Source organism: Oncorhynchus mykiss, chromosome 13 (assembly GCF_057628025.1).
Source record: "Oncorhynchus mykiss isolate SJ-2025 chromosome 13, ASM5762802v1, whole genome shotgun sequence".
In the NCBI taxonomy this organism is placed as follows: Eukaryota; Metazoa; Chordata; class Actinopteri; order Salmoniformes; family Salmonidae; genus Oncorhynchus; species Oncorhynchus mykiss.
The window spans coordinates 56,558,874-56,575,606 of NC_143034.1; the positions used below are offsets into that span (position 1 = coordinate 56,558,874).

Below are 16,733 nucleotides of genomic sequence, written 5' to 3' on the forward strand. Positions count from 1 at the left end.
CCAGGTGGCTTGTGGCAAACTTTAAACGATACTTTATGGATATCTTTAAGAAATGGCTTTCTTCTTGCTACTCTTCCATAAAGGCCAGATTTGTACAATATACGACTGATTGTTGTCCTATGGACAGAGTCTCCCACCTCAGCTGTAGATCTCTGCAGTTCATCCAGAGTGATCATGGGCCTCTTGGCTGCATCTCTGATCAGTCTTCTCCTTGTATGAGCTGAAAGTTTAGAGGGACGGCCAGGTCTTGGTAGATTTGCAGTGGTCTGATACTCCTTCCATTTCAATATTATCGCTTGCACAGTGCTCCTTGGGATGTTTAAAGCTTGGGAAATCTTTTTGTATCCAAATCCGGCTTTAAACTTCTTCACAACAGTGTCTCGGACCTGCCTGGTGTGTTCCTTGTTCTTCATGATGCTCTCTGCGCTTTTAACGGACCTCTGAGACTATCACAGTGCAGGTGCATTTATACAGAGACTTGATTACACACAGGTGGATTGTATTTATCATCATTAGTCATTTAGGTCAACATTGGATCATTCAGAGATTCTCACTGAACTTCTGGAGAGAGTTTGCTGCACTGAAAGTAAAGGGGCTGAATAATTTTGCACGCCCAATTTTTCAGTTTTTGATTTGTTAAAAATGTTTGAAATATCCAATAAATGTCGTTCCACTTCATGATTGTGTCCCACTTGTTGTTGATTCAGTTTTATATCTTTATGTTTGAAGCCTGAAATGTGGCAAAAGGTCGCAAAGTTCAAGGGGGCCAAATACAAGGTACTGTATATGGCCAATATACTACAGCTAAGGTCTGTTCTTAGGCACGACACAACACCGCCTCAGGCCTTATTGCTTAAGTACTATATAGACTCAGTGTATACAGTAAACAGTTTGAAAATGTTTGACACTAGCAGAAATAAGTGTGACACTCGTCAAAAGAAACAGAAAATACTTTATTAGACACTATGAATTACAGATCGGGAGGCCAAGGCCTGAATATATGTTATGCATTCATTCCATGACAAACAAGACAGAATACTCCTTTCATTGTGTATCTATGTACCCTCTGTGAAACAGTCCATTGGTGTTGCCATTAATACAATGGTAATTAGTTAATTGTGTTTTAAATAAGTAAAAAGAAAATTGTAAATATATAGAATATTTGCTGCATTAGATCTGAACCTATTCAAGTGGTGATAATGACATTACATCGCTGAGAGACTGAGGAACAGTCAGTGTATTCAAGGCACTGGAATAGACTCAGAATTATGGTTACTTTTTTCCATTCATGGGTGAGGTAGTGAAGTCACTCTACAGGGAGGTATGTGGGCAATGTGTGGACTGTTAATGGCTTTATCCTATTCTTTCATATGGTACAGAATAGCATGTTAAAGTACATGGACACACAGCTAACAAAACCCATATCTGTACGGATGGGCTATAGAAATGTGAATAAGGAAAATCACCTCCAGCCGTTTCTCTACAGCCAAAACATATCTACTCTCACCTTGGCTGGACCATGATCTGCAACAGGTAAGGAACACTACACTGTATTTGGTCAACTGTGAAAGTATTATAGCAGAATTAGAGAGATTTCAGTAAGCTATGCAGTGTCATTGAGAGTAATATCACTCAGGCAGTGGGCTTACTAGAACTGCAAAGGTCGAACAAGCAGACAAACAGCAGCTACAGTAACCTGAAATGGCCCTCCCCTTCATTGTAACATCGTTCTAACTAGTGAGCATAGATGTCTCCAAATATTAGTCATATTAGTTTATATCAGAATATGACTAAAGGTAAACCTTTTCAGTTTTACCATCAAAGGACTCCGGTGACATATTTTGGTCATCTCTGAGTGAAGGGACCCATAACAGGAGTCTAATTGAGACACCTAGTGGTGACATCGGGGACAATCAATAGCAAGCAAGTATTGGCATCTCTTTTGCAATAGTGGGTCTCTACAGAAACCGATTAAAGATCATTCCATACATTCCGTCCTCCATACTCACAACTTTATTTCATGTTAACGTTGGGGAGACTCGAGCTTAAAGCACTACGATTCCATGACACAAGGAACTAAAGGTTACTGACGGCTAAATCTATAGTATATACCCAGGATACAGGAGTGTCTTTCCAATAATGCCCAACAGTATCCGTTACTGCTGCTGGATTTGGAGGAATCTCTGTAAAACTACCACATTATTATGGTTAAGATATCAAAACACTACTATATTGGTTCTTTGAGTAATGTATTTGTATTCTTTAATATAATAATAATAATATTCTGGATTCTGTGCCTTTAAAATACATAGCCAGTAATGTATAGGAAAAATACTGTACAAAAAAACACATATAGAATAGCTTTATATAAACATCTCTTATAACCAATGTATCATCTCTGTACTGAATATTTTGGTTTGTAGTAAACTAATTGTTTGGGATAACCACAGTACTGGACAACACCATTCAACTTTTTTTCCCCCAACATCTTTTACATTCATACAGCCATCTTACAGAAGGCAAACACATATCTACAAAAATACAGATATCTCTATTGATTATTAAAAGAACCACGCTTGTTAATCATGCTAAATAAAAAGGAAATCATTCAACCACTTTGCGATTAGCTTGAGGTTTGTGTTCTGAGAAATCATGCTGAAATATTCAAATAAAAATGCTGAGATGATAATAAGAACAACAATATCAACGACACAAATAGAAGTCATAATAATAACAATTCAATATTCCAAAAAATTAATCTGTCCTTAACAGAAAAGATACATAAATATCAGGCAGATTAGACTGAGGAACATTGCACCAGGGCAGATTGTGACACGTGTTAGAAGATTGGTGCAGAGAGGGTTAGCGGAGTTGTGGTTGTGGAACAGGCTGCAGCAAAGAGACCACTGAGCACAGGGTGGGAAATCTGTCCACCATCACCATGCTAGCTGGTGCAACTCCCAACAGAAAATGACCGTGCCGTGCAACGCGAGGCAAGAGGGTTGTGGGTTCTACTGGAGACCAAGAGGTGCTCTGATTGGGGAATCGGTGTGGGAGGAAAAACTTGGTAGCATGAATTAATATAGCTTTGGAAAAGATTATTGCTCAATGTGTGATAGAAAAGAATCGCTGGTTTTTCTTTTCAACTGTACAGTTATACTGAGGTTTGAGAGAGAGGTTAAGTGCTAACAAAGAAAATATTAAAATCACAAGAGTAGCTTATAGTCCTGATGTGATGAACTGATGGTACAGCGCCACAATAGAACAAAAATGGACACGAAAATGTATAATATTAACGGAAGTACAATAACAAAACGAATTGCAATACGAATGTATGGTACAAACCGTTTGAGAAAGGATGCTACAGGAAGGTACAGGACATAACAACAGACAGGAACAGGGTCTTAGGAAGGAGGAGAATCCCTCTGAAAACAGCACTGGAAGAACATAAGGATGGGGAGGGAGATACATTACAACAGCTCTCAGTCCTGATCACACGTATAAAACAGGTGAGAAAGGGGGAAAACAAACCTCATGGCATCATTTACAAAATGAACAGTGGAAGGAGGGGACAGGGTAGGGATCCGGAGAGTAGGTTGTTGGCTCAATAACACTCAAAGTGCCTTGTAGTACTTGAAAGAGGAAAGTGTGTGTGCATACTGTACATACATGTTTGTACATGAAGGATGAGGGAGAAAACAAAAAGGAACAAACAATCAGATGCCAGTGACAGAATTCAAAATGATAGAATCTTATAGGATTATCATGTACAGGGGTGAGGGGCTGGTGTGTGTGGGGGCCAGTGCCACCAAAAGGGAGGCACATTGTCCTTCAATCTCTTGGGTGAGGGGGTGAGAGGGAAGGGTGTGGCGCGGACGTTGGGGAGGTTTGGGGAGGTTCACAGGGGCCCATGACGAGCCTCATATTTGGCCACAATGTTTTTGGTGCGACCCAGTTCCTTCCTCAAGTCGGCCACCTCTGAGCGAAGTGCACCGTTCTCCTTCTCTAGGAAACCAGCCCGGATGGCAATTTGGTTCTCCTTCAGTCGCCTGGCATCTCGTGATCTTTTGGCTGCTACGTTGTTCTTTCTGCGTCTGGCCCAGTACTTGTCATCCTGGAAAGTGGTATTGTAAAAATATAAGTGATTCATCTGAGTAATAAACAGTATTCCAAATGTGACCTATTATTTATGTCATCACGCATCTCATTTTCACTTATTACATTTCCATAATGTTGTTTAAAACTGCCTGACACATTCAACCTCCTTTGCACCCTGCAGGAAGCCATCTTACCTCAATAAACAAAATAGTACATGTGATACACCTCTTCCAACATTGTATGACTTGGGTAAAGGGTGAATGACCACGGCTAAACCTGTCAATCTAAATCCTGGTCAAGTTCGCCTCCTCCCTATCAATACTGAAAAAGCTGCCGGTTTGGGTTTGCGCCAACACTCCTCCTTATATTGTGGTTTAAAATACTTCTGGTTATTTAGGTGGAATAAGTCCACTTGCTGATTACATAACATAAGAAAACATGGTGCTTAACGTTTTTGGCCAAACAAGTGGCGAACTCTTTCAACCTTCCACATAAGTAGGCTCCAGGTAGGTTACCTTGAGATCTTCAGGGATGAAGATCTTGCGTGCCTTTTTGATCATGGGCTGTGGTTTGAGCTCCTCTGGGGCGAACTTGCGTTTTCGGGGGTCAAACATCTCCTGTCCGGGTACGCTGGACAGAGCCAGGTCTGCAGGGTCGGGCTCGTAGCCCACTGGAACTTGAATAGACTCTGGATCGATGGGGCTGGGGGTGTTCCTGGCAGCTGATGGCAGCACTGCAGGAGAAAAGGCAAAGGAAAACAGGCTAGAGGGTCTGCTGAATTACATCTGGGCACTGTTTAGAAGAGACTGTACTCTCTGAAAGAGCAGGCTTTGAGGCGCAATGATCCTTGAGAAAGTAATGGTTAGGCCTTATTAGACCTCAACTAGTTTCCTTAAAATGAAGGTTCTAGAATCTGCCATTAAATGTAATATAAAAAGATATGACAAATGTGGCAGTCATTAGTATACTACTACCCCATACCATACATACTAGTACCCCATACCAGGGGTACTTTTGAGTTCTCTAGAAAGCCCCCTTTAAAAAGTCCCTAGGAGGGCACTTGGGGGAAACTAACACACGTGTGCCTATTTATATCATAGTATTCTGCCATTCTCTTCTTTAACATGGTTGTGCTTTACAAGCATACCACTGCTGGCTTGCTGCTGAAGCTAAGCAGGGTTGGTCCTGGTCAGTTCCTGGATGGGAGACCAGATGCTGCTGGAAGTGGTGTTGGAGGGCCAGTAGGAGGCACTCTTTCCTCTGGTCTAAAAAATATCCCAATTCCCCAGGGCAGTGATTGGGGACACTGCCCTGTGTAGGGTGCCGTCTTTCGGATGGGACGTTAAACGGGTGTCCTGACTCTCTGAGGTCATCAAAGATCCCATGGCACTTATCGTAAGAGTAGGGGTGTTAACCCCGGTGTCCTGGCTAAATTCCCAATCTGGCCCTCAAACCATCACGGTCACCTAATAATCCCCAGTTTACAATTGGCTCATTAATCCCCCTCCTCTCCCCTGTAACTATTCCCCAGGTCGTTGCTGCAAATGAGAACGTGTTCTCAGTCAACTTACCTGGTAAAATAACAGATAAATAAAAAACAAAACAATGCTGATCCTCTAGAACAGGGGTGTTAAACATACAGCCCGGTTCAACGCGGCCTACGGGTGGTTTGAGTTTAAAAATCTCTCGTTTGTTTTTCAACAGGACAATGACACCTCCTTGCTGTGTAAGGGCTATTTGACCAAGACGGAGAGTGATGGAGTGCTGCGTCAGATGACCTGGCCTCCACAAATCACCTGAACTCAACCCAAATTGAGATGGTTTGGGATGAGTTGGACCGCAGAGTGAATTCTTCTACTTCGAAGAAACTCAAATATATTTAGATTTGTTTAACACGTTTTTTTGTTTACTACATGATTCCATTTGTTATTTCATAGTTGATGTCTTCACTATTATTCTACAATGTAGAAAATAGTAAAAATAAAGACAAACCCTGGAAGGAGTAGGTGTGTCCAAACTTGACTGGTACTGTATACATACATACACTTTATCATTTCTACACATTTTCAATTTGGTTTTAGACATTTTAATGGACCTACATTCATATAGTTTCTTGACTGTGTCCAGCTCGCTAATAATCACCAAAATGAAAGCTAGACAGCATCGGAAATTCAGAAAAGTACAAGACTATTTATTGCAAATTTTGACAGCAAGGAAATGTAAAAAAAATTGTGTGGCCCCCGGGACCTCGTTGACGACCGTATGCTGCCCCCGGGACCTCATTGATGACCGTATGCTGCCCCCGGGACCTCGTTGACGACCGTATGCTGCCCCCGGGGAAAGATTTGTTTGACAACCCCTGCTCTAGAATCAATACCAGCCTTGCAAGTGAAGACGGACTATATTCTTATGTCCATCTTATTCTATACATGCTCATCAAGTCAATTACTATTTCAGCTAAATAATTCTACAACTGGCCTTGCCCACAGGGAAGCAAAACAACTGTGGTTGCACCTTTTAACCAACAGGTGGAGCACAGAGAACACAAACACAGATTTACCGACACACAGACACTCTCACAAACACAGAAGATATGTTATTTAAGCTTTTCTGGGGCCCTGTTATCAGTGCCTCTAGTCAGCTGAGCTCAGGCAGACAACATTTTGTCTGTAAATTGACTGAAGGCAACCTCCTCCTCAGCCAGCCTCAACATGTGCCTCTGCAATCTCTCTGTGGATGTTACGTAACACCTAATAGATTTCTATTGCACAGAGCAGCAGGTCAGCAGTTGACACAGTTTCACATTCTACCCTTCATAATTCAGTGGATTAGCAAGCAGAACTGAAGAACTTAATTGGATGGCTTCATCAAATCAGCTGTAATTTGATTGGTGGCTGGCAGTGAGCATCTTATGACAGTAAGCTAATAGAGCCCAATGTCAGTGTATTTACTTGAGATTCATCCACTTAAACAGCTTGACAATTACAACGATTCACAATCGAAGGACTGTAGTCTTTTGTAGTTGGTTTGAAAACTTAATGAGGATTGAAAGAACAAATTCTTCCTGCTGACGGTGAAAACACTTCACTCAAACAGAATTCAAAGGCCGACATTTTAGGTCACTTCCTACGTCACGCCCCAGCTTCTCTGTGCTTTAAGCTGGCTACAGCCTTAAGCCTTCTGACCTTTGGTCACAGCAGCATTTCTAGCTCCAGCCAGTCCTGGTTGAGATTTAAGCCGAGGCCAACATACAGGTCTGACCTGCTTGTGCGTTATGCAGAAGGAAGTAAGACAGCTACTCCAACCCTTTCAGAAGAGAAAACAAATATGTATGAATTTAGAGAAAAAAAAATATGGATGAATATGTATGCACTCACTACTATAAAGTCGCTCTGGATATGAGCGTCTGCTAAATTACTAAAATGTATACACGCAAGCGTGACAACTACACTCTAGCGTTACCAGTGAATCACTGCATCAGTAGTCACCGACACATTAAGCTAAAATGGCTGGCCATACAAAGTGGTACTTCAGCGGGGGTCCAAAATCAATGCCTCATTTTAGTGAATTGTCAACAAACACGTTGGCTGCATGTTAGTCCCCAACAATGACAGGCCACTGACTTAACACTGTCAGCTTAGTGCCAAGCTACTTACAAGGGCTAAATCAGACACTGTCCAAAACAATCTGTCAAAAGTATATCACCTGTATAAATAACAAGCACTGTGGCCCAAACATCTCATCACTTTAACCATTAATTCTGACCAGATTACTGGAGTAAAAATACAGTGACATGCTTTACTGGCTAAGAGTGGCCTGGTGAAAAGCTTGGCTGATAGTGCCCTATAGTATTTGGCTGTGACCTCTCCTCTATGAACCTCCAATAGGAAGAGACAACACACACCCTTCTGACAACATGTGTCAAACGTCCACCAAACATAGATAGAAGGTAAGAGCTCTGCGTCTTGTTCCTTCTCCTGTAGGTAAATGCTCAGATTTGCATTGTATGGGTGGGTAGTAGAACCAGTGCAGATGGGATGGAGGGCTAAGATGGCTCTGACCTGACTCTTACCTGCATGTTCTTCTTCTGACAGGAGAGAAACTCAAACCCTCTTAAAACTGGTTTGATTTTCATTAACATGTTAAGCTTGACCCCTAAGGAATGACAACATCGAGTCTGTGCCCTTTCCAACCAATCTTCAAAATGAAGTGTGAGCTAGTAGGGGATTCATATTATTGTGTTAAGTGTTTACTGTATATGAATGTGTTGCTAAACAACATGGAGTCAACAGAACTAACCACGCCTCCCCTTTATCTGTTTACTATAGGGAGAGGATTTCCATAGGTACCACACACCTTAGACAGTCACTTCCATGGCACACAAGTTTAGACCTGACCTTTGACCTAGTCTACGTTCCACTTCCCTTTTGGCCCCTGCCAACAATACACTGTGGGCCCCATATTGAACCAGCAGTGGGACCCGCCCATCGCTAACTCCACTGGATATCTGCTGTGATAACAAAGCTATCTCAGGCTGCATTGTGCTTGCATGCAATATGGAATTGGGAGGTTGGTGGGGCGGGCTAGGCTGGAGGTGTATGTGATAGCAGTATAGCCTTGACCATGTGATCTCATCAGGGTTCAGCCTGTGCCTCGGCTATGGCTCTGACTGGGATCTGTCTGGTGAGGGACAATTAAAAGGAAGGAGGAGATGCTCATGCCAGTGGGGAAATAAATACTGAGAGGAACATTGTGGTCACTGTACATACACTGACGAAGGACATACATATGGCTGTGTTTGGCATGAGTACGAATGTCATCATTAGAAACAAACTATTACACTTCTGTCTGCGACTACTTTCAAGGGACAAGCTAAATCATCTTAAAATATGTCAAACAGAATGTCATACATCAGAAGAAGTTGTGAATGTTTTGTTTTTTGTCCATGGCAATTGTGAGGTTATTTTTGGAATGGATGGGAATTTAGGGCATTTGTAATTCCTTCAAATGTGATTGCAAATCACAGTAAAAGCATGCTGGTTGGATCAGAGTAATAGTGGGGGGGAATTGATACAGTAGAGTATCGTAATATTAATACTATTTATGACAATATATACATTTTATGACTCCAAGTATCAATTCTCAACAACAAACCTTTTGTATATTTTCTGCTAGGTAGTTGACGTTAGCTGGCGCTAGTCGGCTGTACCTGTGCCAAAACGTTGGTATTTGGCCTCAATCTTCTATTAAATGGTGAGCCAACATGTTTTCAGCACATTTATTTCCATGACCGATCAAAACGAATGTTTATCATTGGTCTCTCGTGTCTCCCTGCAGCAGACATAGTGAGCAATATGTCATGAACATCAAATCACAGAAATCGCTGTATCAAATCAGAATACATATAGAATCGCAATAAATATCGTATTGGCACCTAAGTATCGCGATAATATCGTATCGTGAGGAGCCCTAGTAATTCCCAGCACTACCATTTAAGTGGTATGTCATATGAATTCAAGTCCACTACACAGGCCAGTTTCACTAGATCGCCATCACTGTTCACGTCGGGACATGGTAGATCATTAATGACTAAGATGAAAAACCTTTGGACATACATAGGTCTATTGGAATAAAAATGCAGCAGAATGTGTTTTGTGTGAGAGTTCAACTTCTATTCAATCTGAGGATGTTTACTGATAATGGTGTCAACTCATATCCATAAAACCTCAAGAAGTATGGGACAAATAATATAGGTCCCACCGAGCAGAGACATTGTAAACATGAGCTTCTGTTATACACTGGAACATTATAAAAAGGAAGGTTTCCATACAGTGTGGAAGTGATTATAAGGATTGTAGTTGACACACTGTGCTCTACCAACAATGGTAATGAGAAGATATCACACACACACACCAACCAAAATACGTACCAAAGTTACTATATAACACAAACCAATGGGCACACAGAAATATTCCCATTAAACATATTACATACTTATAACTGATGTGATAATCAAGTATATGTAAATAAGGTGTTCAATAAAATAGGGTCATAAAGACAACTACCATCCTCATCATTAATTAACTCGTTTCAAAATAAAACAATTACAGGCAATAGAATCACTGTTTTCCCCTCGACTAGAAGATTCAGACAGGATGTCCATTTTTTAGAAACAAAGAATTGGCTAGCACAAACCAGATCACATCTGCCTGCTCCAACAAACACACCAATTACACGGACCCTCTTTATTCACTCCCCCACTTTCAAGAGGCTGAAACCATGACAACTAGCCTGAGGGAAGATGTTTGCCTTGGTGATGCCTGTAAATAAAGGTATGTTTATCCCCACACCTCTAAATAACTGGGTACCAGGAATGCGTGTTTCATTAAGGAGGAACGTTTTACTTGTTTCTGGTTGTCACTTCAGTAGGCAGCAACAGATACGTCAGGATTCACCTTAGGTAAACAAAGCAAACAAAGCAAAATGGAGCATCGCGTGCCAAGCAACAAAATGAGCCTAATCTAAATCAATATTGGAATTTCATCAGGTATGTAGTAAAACTGTGAATGTTTGTTGACAAAAACTACACAGTTGAGGGATCAAAACTACAACCCACCCAAGTTGTACAACTACTGTCCCTCCAGTTTAACTTTCTAGTACTTGGCACAATGCCACTCAAGCTACAAAGTCCAGGGCCAGAATTGTAGAAGAAATGTCCTAGCATACACAAAGACCCTGAAGTAGCCTAAATACTGAGAAACCTCTATCTGTGCTTTTGGTCAGAGTGGAATGGGGTATACAGTAAAGGAGAATGTTCAGTGTTGAGAAGACAACCTGGTCATGATATGCGTGCTGAGTATACCAGGTGGATAAACAGCGCCCGGGGCATATTATTACAAAGCGCAACAACTAGGCTTTGACCATAGAGATTTGCCCTAATTTGAGAGCTGTAGGAGGGTTGTGTGTGTGCGCGTGTGCGTTTGGTTGACCTTGCAGATGTTAGCACTCGTTTGAGAGTGTTCCTGTGCTGTGTGTTGTGAGTGATATGGTCTTTTACCTGCTCTGGCTGGGGGGCTCTGGAGACAGTTCTGGGAGACCATGGCTGTATGAACGGAGGTAGTGGCGTGGCTGCTGAGGTCGACCACAGAGGGTATGGGGGGTGCTGGGGAAACCTGCTGGATAGTGGGCTGCCGGGACTGCTGTGGCTGGTTTAGGTTATTCTGAGCTGGGTTTGCGGGGATGCCATTCTCTGACAGAAACTCTTCCAGGTCCATGTACTCTAGCTGAAAGTTGTCCCCATCATATGGCAAGGTCTTGTCCCACAAGGTTGGCCCTAGGAAGGCCGACTGTGGAGTATTGGCACCGCCTTCCTCATCCAACTTTTTCTCTTTCGCATTCTTCTCTTTTCCAAAACCTGCAAATATTTGGAGAGAGTCATATCACTGTTAGACCAAAACAGCCAAACAATGCCTTTACAATGTCAAAACGGCTAAGCCAATAAAAGGCAAAGTTTTTTTATTTTTTATAAATAAAATGTCTACTTGAGCTGTATTTGAATGTTTATATACTTGATGCAAATAGATAAATATCCAAACTACAGTAAACACCCCATCAACTCCAATAGCATACAAAAAACCTCTAGGGGACAACCTCCAGTCTCAGGAAATATATTTTAATTTCTCTTCAACCTATTTCCAGAAGTTTTAAAGAGTTTTTCAAATCTTTATCTATATATTCCCTATCAAGTTGTTGACAAATAAGTACTAAATGGTTTCTAGACTGGCTAGTCTTTGGAATACTAACTATAGTGTATTTACAGTAGATAACAAACTTCCCACAATGTACTACTGTTGGACTTGCTTTTGCCCATTAAATGTATTTTTGTAGTAGTGTTAAGATTTTTGCCTAAATTGTTGGGAAAGTGGTCCAAATAGCTGATGTGTCAAAAGTCTAAATGTTTACTCATTGTCTCATGGTAGAAATGTGCTCACCAAGTGCTATAAAATGTTACATTTCTGAAAGTTATATGACAGTTAATTCAACAGTGGGAAGTTAGCTCAACGAATGCAGTGGATAACCATTACTAAAACAGCTGTCACTTTTGATCAGAAGAAGGTAATTCTGTTCTGATTACAGATTTGAATGTGTTGTCACGACACCAGAGTTTTGACTTCGATACCAGGTTTAGTATCACAATACCAACAATGATACCAATTGAAAAAAAATAAAGGGTATTAGCCAAAGTCACAGAATGGTAATTGATCCAGATGGATCTTTTGAGTCCATTATCATTACATTTGTAAAATGTTTTAATGTATGCATTAATTAATTAATTATTAAATAAATGTCTTCTTTTTGTTTTTTACCAATCAAACTTCATAACATTATGGTCATTGTTTATTTGAATGGTAAATCTCTAGTCTATTGATAAACTGGGTAAATCAAGATGTAGCCTAGGTCTATTTACAATACAAGTGAATGCATATTCAATAGGAGTGTGTCCATGCATTTAGTTATTGACCTTGTCTTGGCTGATTTCATTGGAATACAGATGAAAACCAATCTGTTTTCCTTCCATTTTGGGACTTATTTTAAAGTATGCACGTTCTCTTTAAGACCCATGACGTCATTCACACATGCAAACACTTTTGAAAACATTTATTAACATTTATTAACAGTTTATTAACAGTTTCAACATTTCTACATGCTGTGTGTGTTAACTTATGTGCCGCATAAGTGATGATGCAGCTCTGACTGCCAGTGGTTCCTCCTGACAGGCTTGGGAAAGCAATGAGTAAATGGAGCAGGCACGGTGCTCTCGCGCTATAAGGGGACATTGGCTACGCTGATAGACAGACTTGGTCCTACCTCAATCCGTAGACGACATGAGACATGACAGAAGTACCAAATATAACAAAAATGCTGGTACCCAACCGTTTTTCAGGTTCTACTATAGAAAAAGTACTGAAGTTTCGGTGTATCGTGAAACACGCATTTGAATAGCAGAGAAGTAAAGTGCTGGGGAGTTCGGCAAAAACAATTTTTTTCAGAAAATGCAGTTGATGCGCTTACTAAAACAGCTGTACCGTTTTATCGCAACAATATATTTTTGTTACAATTTCAGATTTCAATAGCAGAAGTAGAGGAAGATTCCATACACCCTAACTTTTTGTCTAACTTGTTGGCAAAGTGTCTATGTAGCTGATTGTTGTCACAAGTTATTGTGCATAGAATGTTGGATGTAATGATGTCACAATAGGACCTTTAGAATGCTGAAATCCCTTTAGAGTGGATGGAGGACAAAACGAAGGGCAAAAAGCTTTATAGTTTATAAAGTGCATCCAAAAGTTGTATTCAAGCACACTGGTCCTGACCACTCTGCACTTTTTAAACGTTTGAATGACGTTTATAGCTTAAACGGTGTACGAAAAAAATAGCACTCCAAATAATAATAAGTACTGTATGCCAAAACTTACAGTGGGACGTTTTCTGTCGTAAATCACATCAATTAAAGGGATAGTTGTTACACTGTATCCTTATCAGGCTGGAGCTGTCATGCTAGGAATGTATTTTGACATTTAATGACAAATTGCAACCATCATGGATCATACTGTACTCCTTCCCGATCTGGCTAGATGTAGTAGTACTAATACATTACACTTAATGCGGAAATCAGCAGTATAAACAATAACAAAGCGGATCCCCGACACTGGTTCGGTAAAAAGCTGAGGGATGGGGCTAGAGAAATGTAACCACCGAAATGCATAGACATTAAGAGTTTGAGTTATGGATACAAGGATTGTATTAGGGCTATATAGTGTTTGTTTACAAACATTGGAGTAAAACAATCTTATATTTGGGGTTCTGATGGGGTATGACAGTTTAACTAAGCTCATGAGGCATTTTATTTATAAGTTCTACTCTTCAAGAATCAATGAATTTATAAGTCCAAAAATGGATGTAGCAACAGTGATTGTCCCTTTAATTTACACTTGAATCAACGCCAATTCTTAGTAAACAAAGGTAAGAAACACCGGGCTACTGAAATATTGTAGCCATCCGAGACGTTGTTTTTTTTCTGTATTGTTACTTGCTTGCTCACGCGCTGCAACACTGACAGATCATGCTTGAAAGCAAGAACGACAAAACAATCGTCTCAAAAATGAATGTAAACTACCACGTAACAAATTATTTGATGTCTGCGTTTTGTTTACCTTCATGATGAAATGGCAGCTTCATTGGATTCTCCAACAGGGATTTCAGTACGCCATTAGTTGGAGTTTGGAAAGATGAGTTTAAAGGAACAGGTCTGGCCATTTTCTCCATTGGTCTGGAGGACGATAGTATAGCGTACAATTGCTGTTATTCCAAAAGAAGACCCACGTTTGAAAATATGTTAAACAAACACCAAACGTCAATGCTTGACCCAACCTGTAGTTCAGACCGAGAAATTGATATCCGCGCAGAAAATAACAATTACGGTTTTCGTCGAACGACGCTAGTTCGAGAAGGCAGAGAACTAACTGGATGTGCAGCTCAAGATGGTTCACAATCCATTTGTGGACACCTATGTACATGACGTCAAACCTTTGGCAAATACTTGAATACCGACTCTGCGAATGAGAGGGAGGGAAGGAGGGACTGACCACTGCTGAATTGGGAACTTATTTGTTTCACGTTTTTTCCCTATCATTTTTTTCTCAGTCCTTTTCTCCTTGAAAATATATATGTCAATCATGTTAATTGACAGATTACTCCGACATGGCGTACAAAATCGTTGTACTACCCACATCCATTAGCCTTGGTATGTAGTGCAAGATCCATAGATTGAGCCCCCCATACAGTTCTCTCTCTCCCGGTTAGGCTACACCATTGTGTTATTTACTGTATGTTTGTTCATTCCATGTGTAACTCTGTGTTGTTGTTTGTGTCGCACTGCTTTGCTTTATCTTGGCCAGGTCGCAGTTGTAAATGAGAATTTGTTCTCAACTGGCCTACCTGGTTAAATAAAGGTGAAATAAAATAAAGGAAGCACTGGTGGCAGCAGTGGGCTCATTGTGGTGTTCTCTCAGGGCCTTGTAAGCATGTGAAGCTTTGAGTGTGAGGACATACAACCCTTCTTTAAAGAGGGGGAATATTGTAATTTAGGCCTACTGCAATGTGGTGTAGAGAGCTTTGTTGGACATATACACAGAGGCCTGTGTTATTAGGTGCTCAGCTCTGTAATAGGATATGGATCAAGCCCCCATCATAGCGCTCTCGCTCCTGTACATTCAATAGATAATTTAAAGCTTGTTTCCACCAAACTGGTAACTATTCAACTCTAATAATTTGTCACACACACACACCGCATAGTTGTAGTGAAATGTGTTGTTTTACAGGGTCACCCATAGTAGTATGGCACCCCTGGAGTAAATTAGGGTAAGTGCCTTGCTCAAGAGCACAGCGACAGATTTTTCACCTTGTCAGCTCAGATATTCAAACCAGTGACCTTTTAGTTACTGGCCCAACGTGCTAAACGCTGGGCTACTATAAACACTAGGCTTATAACAGGTGTGCCAACTGTACATTTCTTAACCTTAGACCTATAGACCTACTATTGGCCACATAGTAATTGAATTAGACAAACATTTATTTTATCTCTATTATGCCCTACAAACATTTAACCTATGGTCTACAACAGCCCTCTACACTCATTGTATTTCTTCAAACCAATCAATTAGAATGTTAGTACAAAAAAATGCCCAGGCAATCTACAGCACCCAATGTCACAGGAAAGCAAAAAAGAACATCAAGCACATCAGTCACATGCGCCGAATACAATAGGTCTAGACCTTACAGTGAAATGCTTACTTACGAGCCCCTAACCAACCACACAGTTTTAAAAAATAAGAGATAAAAGTAACAAGTAATTAAAGAGAAACAGTAAAATAACAATAGCGAGACTATATACAGGGGGTACAGATACAGAGTCAATGTGCAGGGGCACCAGTTAGTTGAGGTACTATGTACATGTAGGTAGAGTTAAAGTGACTATGCATAGAAGACAACAGAGAGTAGCAGTTGTGTAAAGAGGGGGGGGGGGGGGGGGGGGGGGGGGGCTGCAAATAGTCTAGGTAGCCATTTGACTAGATGTTCAAGAGTCTTATGGCTTGGGGGTAGAAGCTGTTTAGAAGCCTCTTGGACCTAGACTAATGAAGCTGGTTGAGAGAATGCCAAGAGTGTGCAAAGCTGTCATCAAGGCAAAGGGTGGCTACTTTGAAGAATCTCAAATATAAAATAAATTTTGATTTGTTTATGACTTTTTGGGTTATTACATGATTCCATATGTGTTATTTAATAGTTTTGATGCCTTCACTATTATTCTACAATGTAGACAATAGTAAAAATAAAGAAAAACCCTGGAATGAGTAAATGTGTCCAAACTTTTGACTGGTACTGCATATTAAAAGTCAAATGTTTGTCCCGGATTGGGTCCATATCAAGTGAATGATTGGCCTATGTTGGGATCCCTATATCTGAAAGTTTGGGAAACAACCTCAGTTCACCTCAACAGAGGAGCTGAGTCTAACAACTTGATAAAACATAAATAAATATCTAGTTTTATTGGCTAAGTTGCTTTAAAAAAAAAAGAA

General features: G+C 40.6%; 1 protein-coding gene across 1 annotated transcript; it reads right to left on the bottom strand.

The window, feature by feature from the left end:
* Positions 1-934: 934 nt before the first annotated feature.
* On the bottom strand, positions 935-14,715 carry LOC110486596 (transcription factor HLF). The gene is made up of 4 exons (XM_021558319.3): positions 14,313-14,715; positions 11,156-11,512; positions 4,614-4,831; positions 935-4,114 (listed from the first exon to the last, which is right to left on the bottom strand). Exons 1-4 carry the CDS (start codon positions 14,422-14,424, stop codon positions 3,899-3,901), a joined length of 903 nt encoding a protein of 300 aa, XP_021413994.1. The 5' UTR covers positions 14,425-14,715; the 3' UTR covers positions 935-3,898.
* Positions 14,716-16,733: the final 2,018 nt, after the last annotated feature.